Below are 17260 nucleotides of genomic sequence, written 5' to 3' on the forward strand. Positions count from 1 at the left end.
ACTTGAAAATGTTCGCATAATAGGAGATCTGGTAACTCTGCAAACGCTCTTCGTAACGCATGGCCTGCAAAGCGATTTTAATTCGATGTAACGATGTTTGGAGAACGAATTCGCGACATGGATGTTTCTCGGTAGAGATCGAACTAAATAGCGCGTAAATCTCGATGATTCTTCAATTAGTATTTCTTCTCTCCTGAAATAAATTTTATTTCGAAGTAGAATCAGATAGGGAGAAATTGTCGTGTTACGACCGAAGTTGCTACGTCTTAGTTGAAACATTCTATTTGGCATTTCTTCGTTTTATAAGATACTTCGATGTTAAAACATTTCCTACCGCGTATTTTCTGTCTTTTAAAGATTACAAGATCATATTGTTACGATAACGCTGCTAAGGTTATTGTTACGAGATAGCGACTGAATATTTTATTTAATATTCGAACGAAGAAAAGAATGGAAATGAAGAAGAAAACGACGGAACTTCGGTTTCCTTCGATTTCGCAACGCTAGGTAGGACATTTTAACCGAAGAAGATTTTTTGAACATCGAAGTTTAATATCCCACGCAAATATTCCATTGAAGCCGTCGTTTCGTTTCAAATCCTCCAGCTTCTTCTACCCACTTCTCATCTTCATTTTCTCCGCGAAAAATTAACTCGCAAGTAGAAGTTTTCCGTATCGGCAGTTCACTTTGCGCAGAATTTCTCTGAAAAGCGACTGTTTCAGAAGAAAGTTGGAGAAAACCCTTTACGAGAAACTTTCGCAAATAATAAAAATTCCACGTGGATTTGTCCGAAGCGTTTCTGTCTGTAACAAAAATTTCGAAACGAAGCTAACGCCCGGAGAACGTGCGAACACTCGGAGGTGCAAACGGGTTAAGAAGTTTGTTGAAGCGTATTTTCATCGTTGTCGCTCAGTCTGGCGGCTGAAACGCGAAACAATCTGACGGCGAATTTTCCCGCAGGTAAGTCACTGATAAACTCGTGAATCAGGCGGCGGAACGTACGCGTCGGACGCAGAACGGCGTCGACGCCATGGAAAACGACGCGCCATGACGTTGCCACTCGTTTTTCATCGTGGCTCGATACTTTAGCCGCGTACCCAGAAATCAAAGTTGGCTGTATGTCCGCTCCTGTTCGGTCTTTGACGTGTCGCTCGACATCCTGAAATTGCTTTTACGACTGTCTATTCCTTTTTTTTATTACAACAACTCGTCTTCGTGCAGCTTTCCTTCGATCGAGCTTTTCTTTCGTTAAACACGTTGAAACGTTACGAGTTACGAGTTGGCGGTATCGATAAATATTAAACAGCCTTGCACAACGGTAACTAGTTTCGTAATGAAGAAGATAGAATTTTGCAAAATTCACTGTACTTGCTAAAGCTATAGGACGATAGAAGAAAAGTATTTTATAACTGTTTATTGGATCATTCGCGTAGAGACGCGATCGCGAGGAAGCACGTCAACGGGACTCGTAAATTCCCGTTACGATTAAATAATCGACGCCACGAACTGATCGATCCCCTTATTTCTGTTACGATAATAGGGCTGGTTCGATCGAGTTTACACTGAATTAACAGGTATAAATTAATGTTTATTCCAACAACTTTGTAAAGAAGATAATTACGCCGATGCGTATGTATAAGTTAAGCAAGTGATCGATTCAAGGGTAGAAACCCGGTAAACAGACGTTGACTATTCTAAAGATGAAGAATAAGCGAAGTTCAGTGACGATGCTGTAGCGGAGGAAAGTTAGCGAGGGTGTGTCTAGCGCACGGGACCATCGGATTTGTTGATGACAATTTTGGTTAGGAAAACGAGGGCAGTAGACGTTATTTCTGATCGAATAATAAGAGGGTTGCTGGATTAGGAAGGGTCTTGGCCGCCCTCCACAGAAAGTTGCTAATGGGAAGCATCATACGTGAGAAAAACTAACGTTCGTCGGTCCTTCGATTGAATAGTTTCGTAGAAAAGCCAACGTGATCCTGGCCACGATCGGTTGCGGAACACGTGCACGGTGAGGCTAAGACGAAGGGACAAAGGGATGCTAAGGGAGAAAGACGAAATAACAGTCAGTGTCAGTGGAGAAGCCAGGGAGTGCGATTTGCGTTGTCGAGAGAGTGTGGTCCGCGTGAGAGAGAGAGAGAGAGCGTTGGATCTGTCACGTAAAGTTAATGATAAAAAAGGAGTAGCTGAGCAATGACTTAACTTGACTGTGCTTTTATAATTTTGTAGGCTTTTATTCGCGAAAATGATCAAGTATAATATTACATTGAAGTAGCGAAGTTGACATAGTTGTTCGAATCACGGCCAAAACTGTACACAAGACTAGTCTCGTGGTCAAATGCTCGCGGTTTTTATACGTTGCGTTTGTGTGTGTTGAGGGACAAGGAGAGGATCCTGATTGCCCTACGTAACGGGGAAAGTGTAATGTTGGGCCACGTGCAAAGGTCAGGTCAAAACCTGACGGTTCACTGTCAGATAGTATGGAATGGCGTGGATTTGGGTATGGTTGTTGTCACAGATCCGTGGTGACAAGAGTTGTAAATTAACTATTGAGTTGTCTAAATTATAGTATGTTATCGTATTTAGTTTACGTTAAACAACCATCGTTTCCTGTTTAACCCCTTAACCTACAACTACGGGCATAGTCCGTAGTACGATGATCGGGCCAAACGTAAATATTACGGGCTAATCGTAATATTTACGATTCGTAGGTTAAGGGGTTAATCAACATCCGTACAATCCATTCGTTTTAAATAAGTCGTTATAGTTTACGATACTACGATCTATATAGCTCGAATACGACGCTGTCGTATGTTCGAGGAAAAGAGCAATCTACGTACAGGAACGATATGATTTCCAAAAGGAAAATTATCCAAAATTTTACTCGGCGTGTTTTAATTGTGCCTTCGTTTTCTGTTTGCCTTTTCTTGTTACGGTCGGAAGTAAATTGAGAACGGTAAAAGAACAAAATGCTTGGAAAGACGTAAAACATACGTTGCCGTGCTTTTTTAGTCCCGTTGCGTGGCTCGTTTTTTGTTGCACGGTTAGAAAAAAGTCTCGAAAGTACGACTCAAAATAGTATAGCTGGCTTGCATACGTTCCACTTACGACCGCAGAAAAATTAGTAGTGCTTTAAATGAACGAACAACTTATCGTCTATATAGCGATCCTTTTATTTGCCTCTGTCGCTTCGATCGCCACGGTTTACAACTGCGGTTGTTTGTCTCGAATTTTTTCCAAACTGGAATCGCCGAACAAGAAACTGTACCGGATTAGGCCGTTGCGAAAGAAGTTGCGAAAGAACGACGAGTCTGTAAACGATTGGCTTTATGCCTGCGCGATGTTTTTACTCGACGCGTCGTTTTCTTCGCGAAATATTTTCCAGGTAGCTTTGACACGCGTATTCGGCGCACGTTTTCTCGCTCGTAACAATATCAGTTCTGCGTGTTCAAATACAGCGAATTGGCGGAAACCTCGTCTACATCGCGACTGCTCGCGACAAGAGTTCCCATCGTACGCGAATATTCTCGACAATTGGAATTGATATTTCTAAAAGACAAAGAGAAGAAAAAAACGAATTAGAGGCTGTCGCTATATCGAAGACACGTGGATTTCGAGTTTCAAGATTCTTACGTAGAGACACGTGATACAACTGGTGCACATAAAATGGAAGTTCGGAAAATCGAAGCCGACAGAATTTCTAAAATTTAACGTACGTTCGATGAACGAATCGAACGAACATGAATAGTCCGAAACTGAATTATCGAATCGAGCGATTGCTCGCGTTTAAATAGCACTTACCTTCTAATCGAGTGACGTTCCTGGTGACTTTGTGGCTGTTAACGAGCTGCTCGCGCAAATGAGTCCTCTCGCGATGTCGCTGATAATTGCCGATAACGATCGTGGTCGTCACCAGCACGAGAAACAACTTGGGCCCCCAGGCCGGTCTCATCGACATCGTCCTCCGGTTTTCGCATCCCCCGAAGCTTCTGATATTTCGCGGCGTCTGTTGATTTTACCGGGCCACCGACGGAAACCCAATCCCAGCCGTTTTGCTGTCTCTGAAATCCAAACAGCGGCTTGAAAGTCCAACAGCGGTAGCCATCGCGGTGTTTCTTCAACGTCTAAAGGAAAATTCGCGGAAGCGAATATCCGATGAATGCGCGTTCCCGCCAAAAGCGGCGCAGTTTATGTACTTTGTGGAGAAAGCGGCTTGGAAATTGATATTTGCCATCTGCGTGTTTGCAAGATTTTTGCCAGCTGATCTTAATAGACGAAGGAAGTTGATACGGTACCGAGGCGAGTCTGTTGGTCGAGAACTGCGGGAAAATTCGGAACTCGGTTGGATCACCAACGACGCTAGTTTGTCCATTTTCCGGAATGAGTGGAGGATCAATATTTACACGATGAAGACTTTCTACGACTTCTGGAAAATCGAGATAAGAGACGGATGGAAATAATACGAGCTGGAATAATTAGTAGAGCGCGGATATTTGCGCAGCGTAAAATATGTAAAAGAACAGGCGAAATTTATGCGCATAACGAAATATTCAGTTTTTCGTTTGCGAAAATATTCCCTATCTACGAAATAAAAATTGCCGCAACTTTGTGATGCAAATTTTTTTTACCGTTGCTCCGGTTTATCGAAAAAAAAGGAAAAAAAAAGGAAAAATGGCATTCTACGGCCAAAAGATAATGGAAATATATATTTCAAACGCTTGTCACATGTTTAATTTAATCGATCGCGCAATCTGTGGTTTCTCGAATACGAGTTACGTTTGTTCGATATATCAAGCATCGATATGAAAACTGTACATTTCCGCTTCGGTACAGATCAATAGGAATATTATTTTACAAATGTAGGTCAGACTAGAATATTTTCATTTTGTAAAATTTGATACGAAACTCGATACATCGGCACGCAAAGTATAATTGCTCTATTCGTTTCAGACATTGCGTTACGTTCAAACGAAATCTGCTCGTAAACTAAATACCGTAACATATAAAACGATGCAAAGTAACAGATCGTGCGAACGTGTTGATAATATCAAAACGACCCAAGTTTTCGTCGAAATAACAATTTTATTTGGCAATTTCGTCGACAGCGGAAATAGAATGAACGTTTTATCGAAACGATGAATATGGCGATAGCGAAAGGCGCGATTACCGATGAATTACGTCATAGAACGCTTTATCATAGTCAGATAACTATTAACACAGGCAATCATACGTAGTTGGTAATAACGTTGTCGAGAATGCAATAATAACTTGGATTGCGAATGGAAGTGCGTTTGGCGTATGATTCGGTTCTCATTGATCATAGTTATGGCTCGATTCCCTCCAGATGAACGTGAATTATCGGCAGAAAGCCTGCAATGATGGATTAAATGCAATCGTCGAGCGAGATACACGATTTTCACGAATATTTTCACGAAACGGTAATACGCGTGGTACGTCGGTTCGTTGTACGATTTAATCCGCGTAATAAACATTTGTAGCCGACAGTCAATTTGCATTTCGTTAGCGAAGAAAAATTACACAAGATGCAAATGGAAAACACCAGCTTCTCGCGTGTAATCCACTGCGCTCTTTACCGTGCAACGCGGTATAAAATTTCAGCAATCCCTGACAATCTACTTGCGCGCACATGCTTCTGCACGATCTATCCCATACGAGATAAGCTGCTCCTCGGTGCAGTACTTAGAGAACACGAATGCAATTTCGCTGCCGCATCTCGAATCGAATTTACGGTTACGTTTACAGCTACGAGACAGGCTCGTGTCGACGGTTGAACGAATCTTGTTGCTGTAAAGATGCGACACGAGTCACTCTGTATGGATGTTGATCGTCGAGCGAATCTGAGACCAAAATGAAAATACAGCGGGGAAGAAACGCGCGAGAGGACGGACGATGGAAGCAGACATCGATAAAGTTCGATCGAAGCAGCGCTAGTTTTATTTATCGTTTTTAGTTTTATATCCTTACAGTACGTAGATTATTTGCCGAATAATTGAAACTAACGTTCACATTTTTCTAAACAGCTCGTATTTAATTGCGTCGATATCTATTTCCACTATCTGTATCCGACTGCGCGTGTCAGTGTGATGCATTAGATACGACGCGATCAACGCGACAAATTAACTTTTGGGTCAAGTAATTTTTCAAGCGCGTCATCGTTTGACACGAGCGGCCGATTCTAAACGATTTTTCGCTAGCGCGTAAATACTGTCAAAGTCTCGTTTCGAAAAGCCACGATCATTCAAAGCTTGTAAAGCGACGAACAGAGGACAGGGACGGGAGAGACGGCAGGAGGCGGCAGCTATTCTAACGGAGATGTGATCAAAGTACGAATGCACGCCATTGCATGCACCCTACACAGATGGAAGTATCCGTCGATGCACCGCATAGAACATTCGGCAGCCCGACCGAGAATGATCTATTCAAGCATCCAGGTCGTCGGCGTATCCCTTTCATCCCCGTGGCATCTCGAAAAATCGCTGAAACTCCGTGCAACTTGGTCGAAGATCGACGCGAATTTCGCCGACCAAGAAACACCTATTCTTCCTTTGACACGTTCGCGAGAAAGTTTGCGAGAAAGGATCAGGGTTTCAGGGGTAAATGCGTCTGCCGATATTTCGATGCAGGGCAAAGGATCCTTTGCAATCTTAAATTTAAGGGATCGTAGGTTAGAAATTAGCCGGAGTATCGATATATCCTACGATCGTTTGAAAAGTTGCTTATAGAATTGCATAACTTTTTGTTATTTACTTACTACGAGTTACGATATGTCGACTGCCAAGTCCAAGCTCTTATCTAGTTTGCATTGCTTGACTCGAACAAGAGCGCACGGTGTACTGCGTTTGATGTTTAAGAAGGGACGCGATATATTTTCCTCGCGTGGAATGCAGACAAATTAAAGGCAGAAATAAAGATCGTTTAAGATCAGAATATCGAAGAAGATATCTGCAGGTTTCTTAAATTTCGGAGAGACTCGTACGGAAATTTTGATTGAATTTCTCCGAAGCATAAAGATTCGCCAGAATTATCACTTGAAAAGAGACTGTTGAGAATTGTGGATCTTAATCGCCGAAATAAAAGTAAAGCAACGCTAAGAGTACACTTAGAATTCATATTAAATAGTTTTAGATTTATTTAATAAACGATTTCCTGGATCTTCGTCGATATACGCGTCTCAGCATCTTCCATATCACACTGCCAACGAAACAGTTGCATTCGTCTGTTTTTCCAGACGTTATGCACGCATACACTCATATTCACATACGTGCGTCATTACTACGCGGCTAATCTAGTCTAGCACACAAAATTATACATATCTCAATAGAGACAGCGACCGTGATTAATCATGGATAACATGGGATAATTGGCGTGTTAGAATTTAATCTTGGAATTAAGATTAATAACCTGTGGAAGACACAATGTTTGTGTTGAAATAATATAATCTGATATTTATTAAACAATTATTACAAGAATTATAAGTGTGTGTTCTGGAATGTAGACAGTTGGCTAGTTATTCACAGACTGACTGGCTTAGTGACCCATGGCCCTTGAAAAGGTTTAGAACCCTACTCTCTATGCAGTAATGAGTGCGACCTGTGTGGGTGTCTGTGTGGCGTCACACGTGCCACGGAACCTTCTAGTAGCTTCTCGACGTGCCCATCGAGAATGTTCCATCCATATCCTCACGCTTCTTCCGGCGAATTCTCGAAAGAGCATGCACGCGCTAGCCGCCGTGGTGCATCTCACGAACGCACGCTAGTGGGGATATCGCTGGGCAACGAAGGGAAGAATCCGTACTATCAATCACCTCATCTGCATGCGATTGATATCGTTGTATTCCAACATGTCGCTACTTATAGCTGTTAACGATACTTAATATAATGCCATTTATGTAATTCGCGCTTACACACCGGAAGTAGAATCGCGTTAAACGAACGTTCCTTTGAAATTTTCCGTACAGTTATTCTTTTCAATCACATCTCGTTCGTGTGATCCGTGCAACGGCAAGACCGAAGCGAATTATCCCGGACGGCGTTGGCGAACGATAGTTGAAAGACGTTTTACGTTTCCTACGTGAAGATTAACTGGCATTTATCCGGGAAATTTTGAAGCGACGAGACTTCGTTTAATCGTCGTGCCGATCTTTGTCGCTTCGTCTCGACCAGCTGAAAGAGAGAGCGAAAGAAAAAGCATGCGAAGAACACAGCCGCTTGGCAACGTAATGAGTCGCGCGAAAAGCGTTTCGACTGTTGAAGAAAATTCAGAAATGTATAGGGATAAGCGCAGTTTCATCCGTTTAATTACTGGCTCGAACATCTTTTTTGGGATCGTTGAATAGGTCAACAGAGTGAAAACCGCGTGCGAGAATAACGAGGCGAGCAACCGGTTAAAAACTTAACAACGCGTCTTATCTTAGAACGACGTTTCGCACTCGACCTGTCTAGTCGTGGGCATCGATTATATATCTATTCTTCGTTGAAATATCACCGACTCGAAATATCTGCGGCTAAATGTCACGTTCCTATCTGCATTTGGTGGACAAGCGTATCTATCAGAATAGCAAGCAACCGGTTCGAGGATACTAAATGTCGCCGGTCGTTGAATAGCACCATTATTATTCGAAAGCAAGTTACGTGAATCACGGCGGATTGATGGTTTCCTTAATTATTTATGCCAACTGTCCGATTTTACGTAAAACCAGGTGTCCTAGTATTTAAGAAGGGTATTATGTTGTATCTGTTTCGAACGTTGTATTCGAATTTGACGCGCTGTTACCGCTGATCGGATTTTTCTCATCTACAATGGCTACGAAAATTCGTAGTATTCGTGTTGTAATTATTTTCCATCGAAGCGTTCTTCGAATGACTGGAAATTTATTACAGTCGGATTTAATTAATTATATCATACAAATGAAATGATAAAAGCAACGCAGTAAGCTATATACGGTAGGAAAATATTTTATTAGGTTGCCCCAAATGTTTCCCTATAAGTGAAATAATAGATGCGCAATATTTTTTATTTTATATCATTTTATGGATTTATGTACGATCCATTTTATTCTATTGCTACAAAATGGATCGTAAATCGATAAAATAATATTGTAGTATCGTAACTACTATAATTAATTAGTTTATTAATAATAAATGGATTAAACAGAAAACAATGGTTATTTAACACGAAGTAATCGTAACAACGTATTATAATTAATTAACAACTCTCGTCAACACAGATTCAACTCTCTCTCAACACCGCTAACAACACTATCTCGACAACGCGATCCGCACTCTCTGGCTTCTCAACTTATACTCCCTTTAATTCGTTTACGTCTCTTAGCAACTCTTTGTCCTTTGTCTTATATCTTTTGTTTAAGCCCCACCATGCACACGCTCAGCAACTGCTTGTTTATAATTCGCAGAACACCCCCCTAGGCCCCTCGTCTTCGATACTGCAATATAAAACAAAAAATATTGTGCATCTACTACTTTCTTGTAAAACGAAAGGAACTTTTCGGACAACCTAATACAAGCGACCGGGAGACGATTTTCTATTTATACAAAGAATAGATGCGAGACACGAAACAAAAGCGTTTTATTCGAAGCTTAGTTTTCATCCGAGTACGGGTAGAAACCGTGTACTACGATATGTGTGATGGAACTGTTACATGAGCGCCTCATAAGCTACAATTACGAGGCCAGTAATATGTGGCATGTTACAGACCCACAACGTGACACGCACAGTCGTGATCCTAACCAAACTGTAACACTTTGATCTAATTTCTGACAGCCATTCATGTAGCAGTATCCGCCGATCAGTTGCAGGATAATGAAGGGATGACGAGAGAGATAAAGCGTAATTTAAGATCGGCGTACGTAAACTAAATACATTTGATCCTTCGCTGTATATACGATAAGCGTAATACATGATATAAAATACAAAGTATTATTTCACGCATCATTCGTCTTTTTTCGAAATATCTCGTCGTGTCTTTTTATATATTTTTGCCCTGTAACTTGATTCCACCAATGGATAGGAAAGTGACAGTATCGGCCGTATTTCAAGGAACAGTGTTGAAAATTGTGGATCTTAATCGCCGAAATAAAAGTAAAGGAACACTAAGGTTACACTTAGAATTCATATTAAAATAGTTTTAGATTTATTTAAGAAACGATTTCAAGGATCTTCGTCGATATACATTTGCACGCGTCTCAGCACTCTCTTTGTCTCAGCATCTTCCATACCACACTGTCAACGAAACAGTTGCATTCGTCTGTTTTTCCAGACGCTGTGCACACACATACATTCATATTCATATACGTGTGTCACTACTACGCGGCTAATCTAATCTAGCACACAAAATTGTACATATCTTAATAAACAGACTTAGAAAATTTTCGTCCCATATACCGATTTTACGGTAACATCAAATATTGGGTTGGAAACTAAATTTTTTTTTTGTTTATTGATATTTACAATCAATTCTCGCATTGAGAATTTTCAGTAATTTTTTCATGGCGTGGCGCAGTGACATGGCTAAATATTTATAATAAGTTAATACTTATTATAGATACGTATAATTTGTAAGTAAGTATTATAAATAAGTAAATATTACTTAATTTAAATAACTAATTGAATCTAGCGTTTAGGTCTAGCAGGTAGTGTCACTTCAGCCTGCGGATCTGGTCCGACGTATCGAGTAATCCAGTGATTAGGGGGTTTCGATGTTTGTTGACTCTTTTGCTATATCTGTCGCTATATTTTGCCATTTCCTCTTTGACTGTTGGTATCTTGAGGTCGCGATGTATTAGTTCGTTGGTGACATACCAGGGTGCAGTTGTAATGGATCTTAGCGTTTTCGATTGGAAGCGTTGAAGTATTTCAATGTTGGAATTACTTGCTGTTCCCCATAGTTGGATTCCGTAGGTCCAGACAGGTTTTATTACGCTTTTATAGAGGGTAATTTTATTCTGTGTGCTTAGGTTGGAGCGTCGGCCAGTGAGCCAAATAGAATGTTTTGAGTTTGTCCTTGAGTTGCTTCGTTTTGTCTGTGATGTGATTTTTCCAGGTTAATCTCCTGTCCAGGGTCATGCCCAGGTATCCGACTGTATCCTTGCTAGGAATTGTTGTATCGTTGATGGTGACCTGGGGGCAGGTTTGTTTTCCGAGCGTGAAGGTTACATGCGTGGATTTTTTTCATTAATTTCGAAGCCCCATTTATGAAACCACTTTTTTCCATCGAGTCGAGACATCGCTGGAGAGTGGATGAAGCAATTATCGGGTCTGCGTGGCAAGCTAATAGCGCTGTGTCGTCAGCAAATGTTGCTATTGTTATCTCTGTTGATATTGGTAAATCGGCAGTGTAGATGGAGAACAGCAGGGGTCCGAGGACACTACCTTGGGGTATGCCAGATTCTATTGGGAATGTTGTGCAAGTGGCGTCTAAGTATTTAAGGAAACTAAACGAATGCGGATTTTGTCAGTACTATCCAATGACAAAATCCGCAATCACTTAGTTGCCAACCCAATATACGCATAACAGTTTTACGATTAAACTTTTTCGTAATAGTTGAAAGGTTTCTCCAGAAATTATCACAAAATTCCGTCATTTATATTCTCGGTATAATAAGTTCGTGTGTCTCGAAGCGTTTCATTTCTGGGATTAACACGTATAGAGGCGCGAAAGCTTCAGAAACGGGGGAAAATATGGTTTGCGTAAGTACGAGGGGTTCGCTGTTCGATGTCAATTCGATTTGCAGTTTGCAGAACGATGGACCGTTAGATGGAATGTGGATTTCCGGACAATGAAAAAGCGATGGGAAAGAGAATAGCGATCGCGCCACCTTTTTCGCGCGAGTTTCGTGTATCGCTTGAATGGGATTCCCATTGAGAAAGTTGGCGTAAACACGCGAGTTGAATTCTCTTTCGCTTCGTTCGTTTCGTGACGAAACAAATTAATCGCGATTCGCTGTTTGAGCGTTCTTTTCCGAATAAATTTCACGAATAAATATTGTTCGTTCGGGAGTACGCGAAACCTTCCACCGTGATTTAAATATGAACTGAATTGTTTGCCATCGAAGAGCTTAAAAATTTTACATGGACCATCGAATGGTGGCTGAAACTCATAGAAAAATATTTAATTAAAAATTTGAATTTTCTTTACCGTGTAGAACACCCATCAATTGAGGTAAACAAAATTAACAGCTCTGTAACATGAAACAGGTAAAAGAACGTTTTTCTATATGACGGTAATTAGTCATGCTGGTTATAACGCTTTAATTAACGCTTTGTGGTAAGAAAAGATGTTTCTCCGTTTTTCCTTTCTTAGAGTTTATCGTTGATCGATTATCGTAGAAATATTTTTCGAAATTAAACGACCGATGAGCTATCTTTTTATAGAAGAAACAGACGGCGGAAATGCATGCTTACAGAGTAAATGTGGTAAAGTTTAATGCAAGGGTAGACAACGTATGCAATGAATGTCGATAACAGGCTTCTTTTCCAATATTGCTTTCTGCTCGTAACTTTTAATTTATTGTAACTGCTTGCTTAAAATAGGTCACACTTTGGCGTTTATATAGCAGCTACGGACACGGTTTCTTGCAATTAATGTCAATTTATAATCCACTATCATGTATTAATACACGCGACCACTTGCTCGTAACAAAGAAAATTTTTCTCTTCGGAAAACTTTGCATTTTAAATTGCTATATCCAATTTAAGATGATGGATCACTTCGATGTAGAAGTTTCTCCTCAGCTTTGCCTTCATTAACTAACTTGTACTCTTTGAAATAATTTACTTTATTACGTAAAGTATCGTTTTGCTGTTACAGGGAATGACGTTATTAAATAAATAATAGATAGTATAACAAACATTATGGAAAGCTTTAATTTATAGAACAATCGAACGATATAGAAGGTAAATTAACGGTTGACTTTTAACTGACATAGTGCACCTAACTATACGGTTCGTAGGAGGAAAATTTGATAATTAACCTTCTTTTTTATTAATTGAATTTCTTTATTTGCCACGTCAAACGGTTACTTTCTGTCTACGTAAATCGGCCGATCGATAGAAATCGACCAGGTTAATTCGCAATTTATAACACGCGTGAAGCTGTAGATGTGCAGTAAGGAACCGATCTCGTAGCTGTTCTCTGTGGGACGCCTGCGTGCACGTTTTCCTAGTGGAAACACGGGACAATTAGAGAGTTGGGTGGGAAAAAAAGGGATTACAAGGGGAAAAGGAATGGGAACGTGACGTGGAGTTGAAATTAGACAAACGGTAAACGCTGCCGTAAGCTGATAGAGGAGAAAGAAAGGAGGTCAGCGTGTAACCGAGACAGAAATTTAAAGACAGGTGGCGAGAGCTTAGGAAATATGGAAAAGAGGCTTGCAGCGTTTGAACCGCTTCACTGAGAACGAGAAAAATAAGTGAGCGAGGCGATTAGAAGGAAAGGTTCGACGAAATAGCAGGGAAACGATCAAAAGTGGACAGAGAAAGGCGCGATACCGGTTAAAATCTCCCACTTGTTGAGAAAGTAGGTCGTTAAAGAACCATTCAAAATGCAAAGTTGTAAAAAGCGTTTGCATAAAATTTGAAACTCTGTGAAACTTTTTACAAAATGCCATGCTACTTCTAATTAGGATGATTCGAATCAAACGAACACAGGTTTTCAGCTTTTCAGGCGGTCAGCGGCGGTTATCGAAAATGTATTATTGTTTTGGATATAATTTTTGTGACTCCCGCGGATAAACAACACGGCGAATATTACGAAATGGAATTAGCACAATAGTGAGCTTAATGTTTCATAAACATTCCATATAGTTGCTGAAAACTTTCAGCGGAAGCAACTTTCCCTTCTCAAGCTGAGCAATTATGGAAATACGCTAGAAGCTGTAAACTACCAACATTTCATACACACGTACACACACACACACATATATATATACACATATACAGAAACCATTTTCATTAAAATTAATGCATTAAAATAATACCAACGGCGGATCAGTGTCATACATTTGCGCTAAGCTCGAAAACGAAAAATTAACAGTGAAAAATATTATGGAAGATAGAAATTCAGTTAAATAAAATAGAGAATAATATATTCAAGGTAAGAGATTAAGAAAGGAAATAATAGAAGATTAGGACAAGGATGGAGATAAATAAGGAAAAAGATGAGAAAAGGAAGTGGAAATAAGGGAAATAAGATTCAGGCTTAAAGGACGGAATTAGGATACGCGATGACGTTTTCCAGTTTGTACGAGATTTCGCTGTAACCGGTGGTGGTCGGAAACGGGAAACCGCGACTTTTCCAGCCGAACAACCGAGTCGTCGCACCGTTTTCGTCCTAAGATATGCGCGCGCCTGGTTAGCATCGTTAGGCAGCCGGACTATTGTGTCCGCGTAATAAAGTAAATGCATTTGCAATGCAGAGTTTGTGGTTCTTACATAAGCAACTGGAACGGTGCATTGCGCGTTCTTCGAGCGTACGCATCGAATTGCGACGTCTTTTAACGAAGTTTCGCGTTTCTTCGATCGAACTTGCGTCTTCGTTCAGTTTCACGGGCAGCTTTAAATCTGGCACGCGCTGTCGAGTGATTTGCGAATTCTTGGATTGCATTGTGAGGGAAGCAGCGTTGGAAATCCAATTTCGAGATTGAAACTTGAAGAAATTTTGTAGATTGAATTCTAGAATTATATTCTGACGTACAGTGGCTCGCGAACCTCTTCAAACGCTTATTACGGAATTTGTTTTCGCTATAACGTAACTTTTACGATATGTAACGTCGCAACGAGACTCGACCATCTTAATCGCATCGAAGAAATTCGAAGTCAATTAAAAAATGCGTATAGAAATCACGACGCGTTTATCGCAGATATGCAATTAATAAAAAAGTCAATTATGATTTAATAATAGCGTAATAAGAAGGTAAGAAGATAGAAATTTTATGGAAAGAGAAACGTCGCGAATTAGGAGTTGTTTTGTTCCTGTAATACGAGAATCTTTGCGGGATAAAGCATTGGTGTAGCTCGTTTGTTGCAATAAAGCAGACAGCATAAACACACATGCGTAATAGTTGATGTAACGAGAAAAATGAAGATATAGAGGTCTTGAATAATTTTCAGTGTTCGCGTCCACAGAAGAATCTTGTTTCGTTGACGCATTGTTGAGAGACCCGAGAACAAGCCAGCAACAGCCGTTCTAATTACATTGATTAACTTCATGCTTCAAAGGTTAATTCGAGGAAATTAGTATGGCAAACTGGTTGAGCTTATACCGAAGTCTCGTCACGTGTCGCAATTCGTTGATTCGAGTTTTGAAGATCGAAGACACGCGAGAACTTTTCGAATATATTTGAAGAAAGCAGGGAGAACATTCTAAAACTAGCGAAGATTGAAAAACTTGGCAGCGTTAGCGAATCCGCCGATAGCGGAAATTTGTTATTCCGAGAAATATCGAAGATCGATGGAGTTCAATCTTTTCTTGGAAAGCGAAGCTTATTCTTCTCTAACGATCAGGATCATCTCGATTATAAAATTCATCGATAGTGGTCACTGGTTATCCGAAAAATATTTTATCACGTACCAATATTTTCTAATAATTTCATCCTTTGAAACATCCTTTCAAGATCCGGTAAAATCATTGCGTTCCATCGAAACAAAAATTAGCTTCTTCCGTGAGAAGTTACAAAATAATCGTCATTTGTAGTCTCCGTTTTTCTCGATTTAAAGAAAGCTGTTAATACAGGCGGATAACTCGTGAAACAGCGACTCTGAATTATTAAGAATCAGGACGCGCGATAAGTATCCTTCCATGAGTCGCGACAAAATCCGCCGACATTATCTTCTCGGAATGCGATAAAATCCCTCCTTGGCACGGTTCCTGCGATGAAAACGCAAATACGACGGAACAATAAACAAGCGCGTGTGTACATGTAATAGAAACGTAGTACGTGAGACTTTAAAAGATTTTAGTCCGAGTAACGGCTTGTGGTCTTTTCGGATTTGAGAACGGAGTACGCTCTGGGAAGCTCGTTTCGTAACGATATTTATGACGAGGTTCGCTCCCTGCGAGGGAAATCGTGAAAACGGGGCTTAAGCAACGGTGGAACCCTTCTGTAGTCAGGAAACAAAACGGTAAATAGGCTAGTTAATGTTGTTTTACGAGACAGATGAAATCAAACGTCTAATTATGTCAGACATAAAATAAAATTGCCAACGAGAATAATAAATTTGGGATTTTCTTAACGAAGAGACTCGAATATCGTAGGCACGTTAATAACGAAATAGCAGAATATTGTTGTTGAGAATTTTGGATCTAATAGCCGAAATAATGGCATAGGAACACTAAATTTACACTTAGAATTCATATTAGAATAGTTATATATTTATTTGATAAGCGATGTCAAAGATATTCATCGATACACACTTGCACGCGTCTCACCTTCTTCCATATCAGATTGTTAACCCCTTAACCTACGATTTACGTTCGAGAATTTTGGGTCGAAAACGTAAGCAAGCTATTATACAGGGTGGTTGGTAACTGGTGGTACAAGCTGAAAGGGGGCGATTCTACGCGAAAAAGAAGTCAAAAATATAAAATAAAAAATTTTTTTTTTTAATTTTTCCATCGAGACAACGATCTACAGTGAGATCCGTTATAACGAGACGCGATAAAGTGCACGCGTACCGAGCGAAAATTCAAAGTCGATTTTCTCGAAAACGAAGCCTCGAACGAAAAATTTTTATTCTATATTTTCGGCTTCTTTTTTCGCGTAGAATTATCCCCTTTCCGCTTGTACCACCAGTTGCCAACCACTCTGTATATTATATTTGGCCCGATCATCGTACCACGGGCTATGCCCGTAATATTTACGTTTGGTTCGATCATCTACTACGGGCTATGCCCGTAGTTGTAGGTTAAGGGGTTAACCGATTGAACAACAGTTTACATTCATTTGTTTTCGAGACGCCGCGCCCAAAAATACTTCCACACGCTGATATTCACGTACAAGTATCACTACTACGCATCTAACCTGGTCTAACACATAAAATTATACATATCTCAATAATTGTTATTAACGAAATGAGGAAAAATATTCGGGATGAGGTCCTAATTAACATGAATTCAGATTTGTTTAAACTTTTGCATACGAGGCGAATCCGCGTACGTTGCGACAAGAATAATTGTTAAAAAAAGTTGGCTGCTTATCTGACAATTGGAATTGCTGGCATAAAC

The 17260-nt window shown here is 40.2% G+C and overlaps 1 protein-coding gene across 1 annotated transcript in view; it reads right to left on the minus strand.

Annotated features, from left to right (window-relative positions):
• Positions 1 to 17260, minus strand: part of LOC117166676 (zwei Ig domain protein zig-8) — a 108780-nt gene that overhangs the window by 60371 nt on the left and 31149 nt on the right. Inside the window, exon 2 of the mRNA XM_033350875.2 lies at positions 3802 to 4061. Coding sequence (XP_033206766.1) covers positions 3802 to 3958 — 157 coding nt within the window. The 5' untranslated portion in view covers positions 3959 to 4061. The remainder of the gene's footprint in view (positions 1 to 3801; positions 4062 to 17260) is intronic.

Source organism: Bombus vancouverensis, chromosome 4 (genome assembly GCF_051014615.1).
Source record: "Bombus vancouverensis nearcticus chromosome 4, iyBomVanc1_principal, whole genome shotgun sequence".
Lineage (NCBI taxonomy): Eukaryota > Metazoa > Arthropoda > Insecta > Hymenoptera > Apidae > Bombus > Bombus vancouverensis.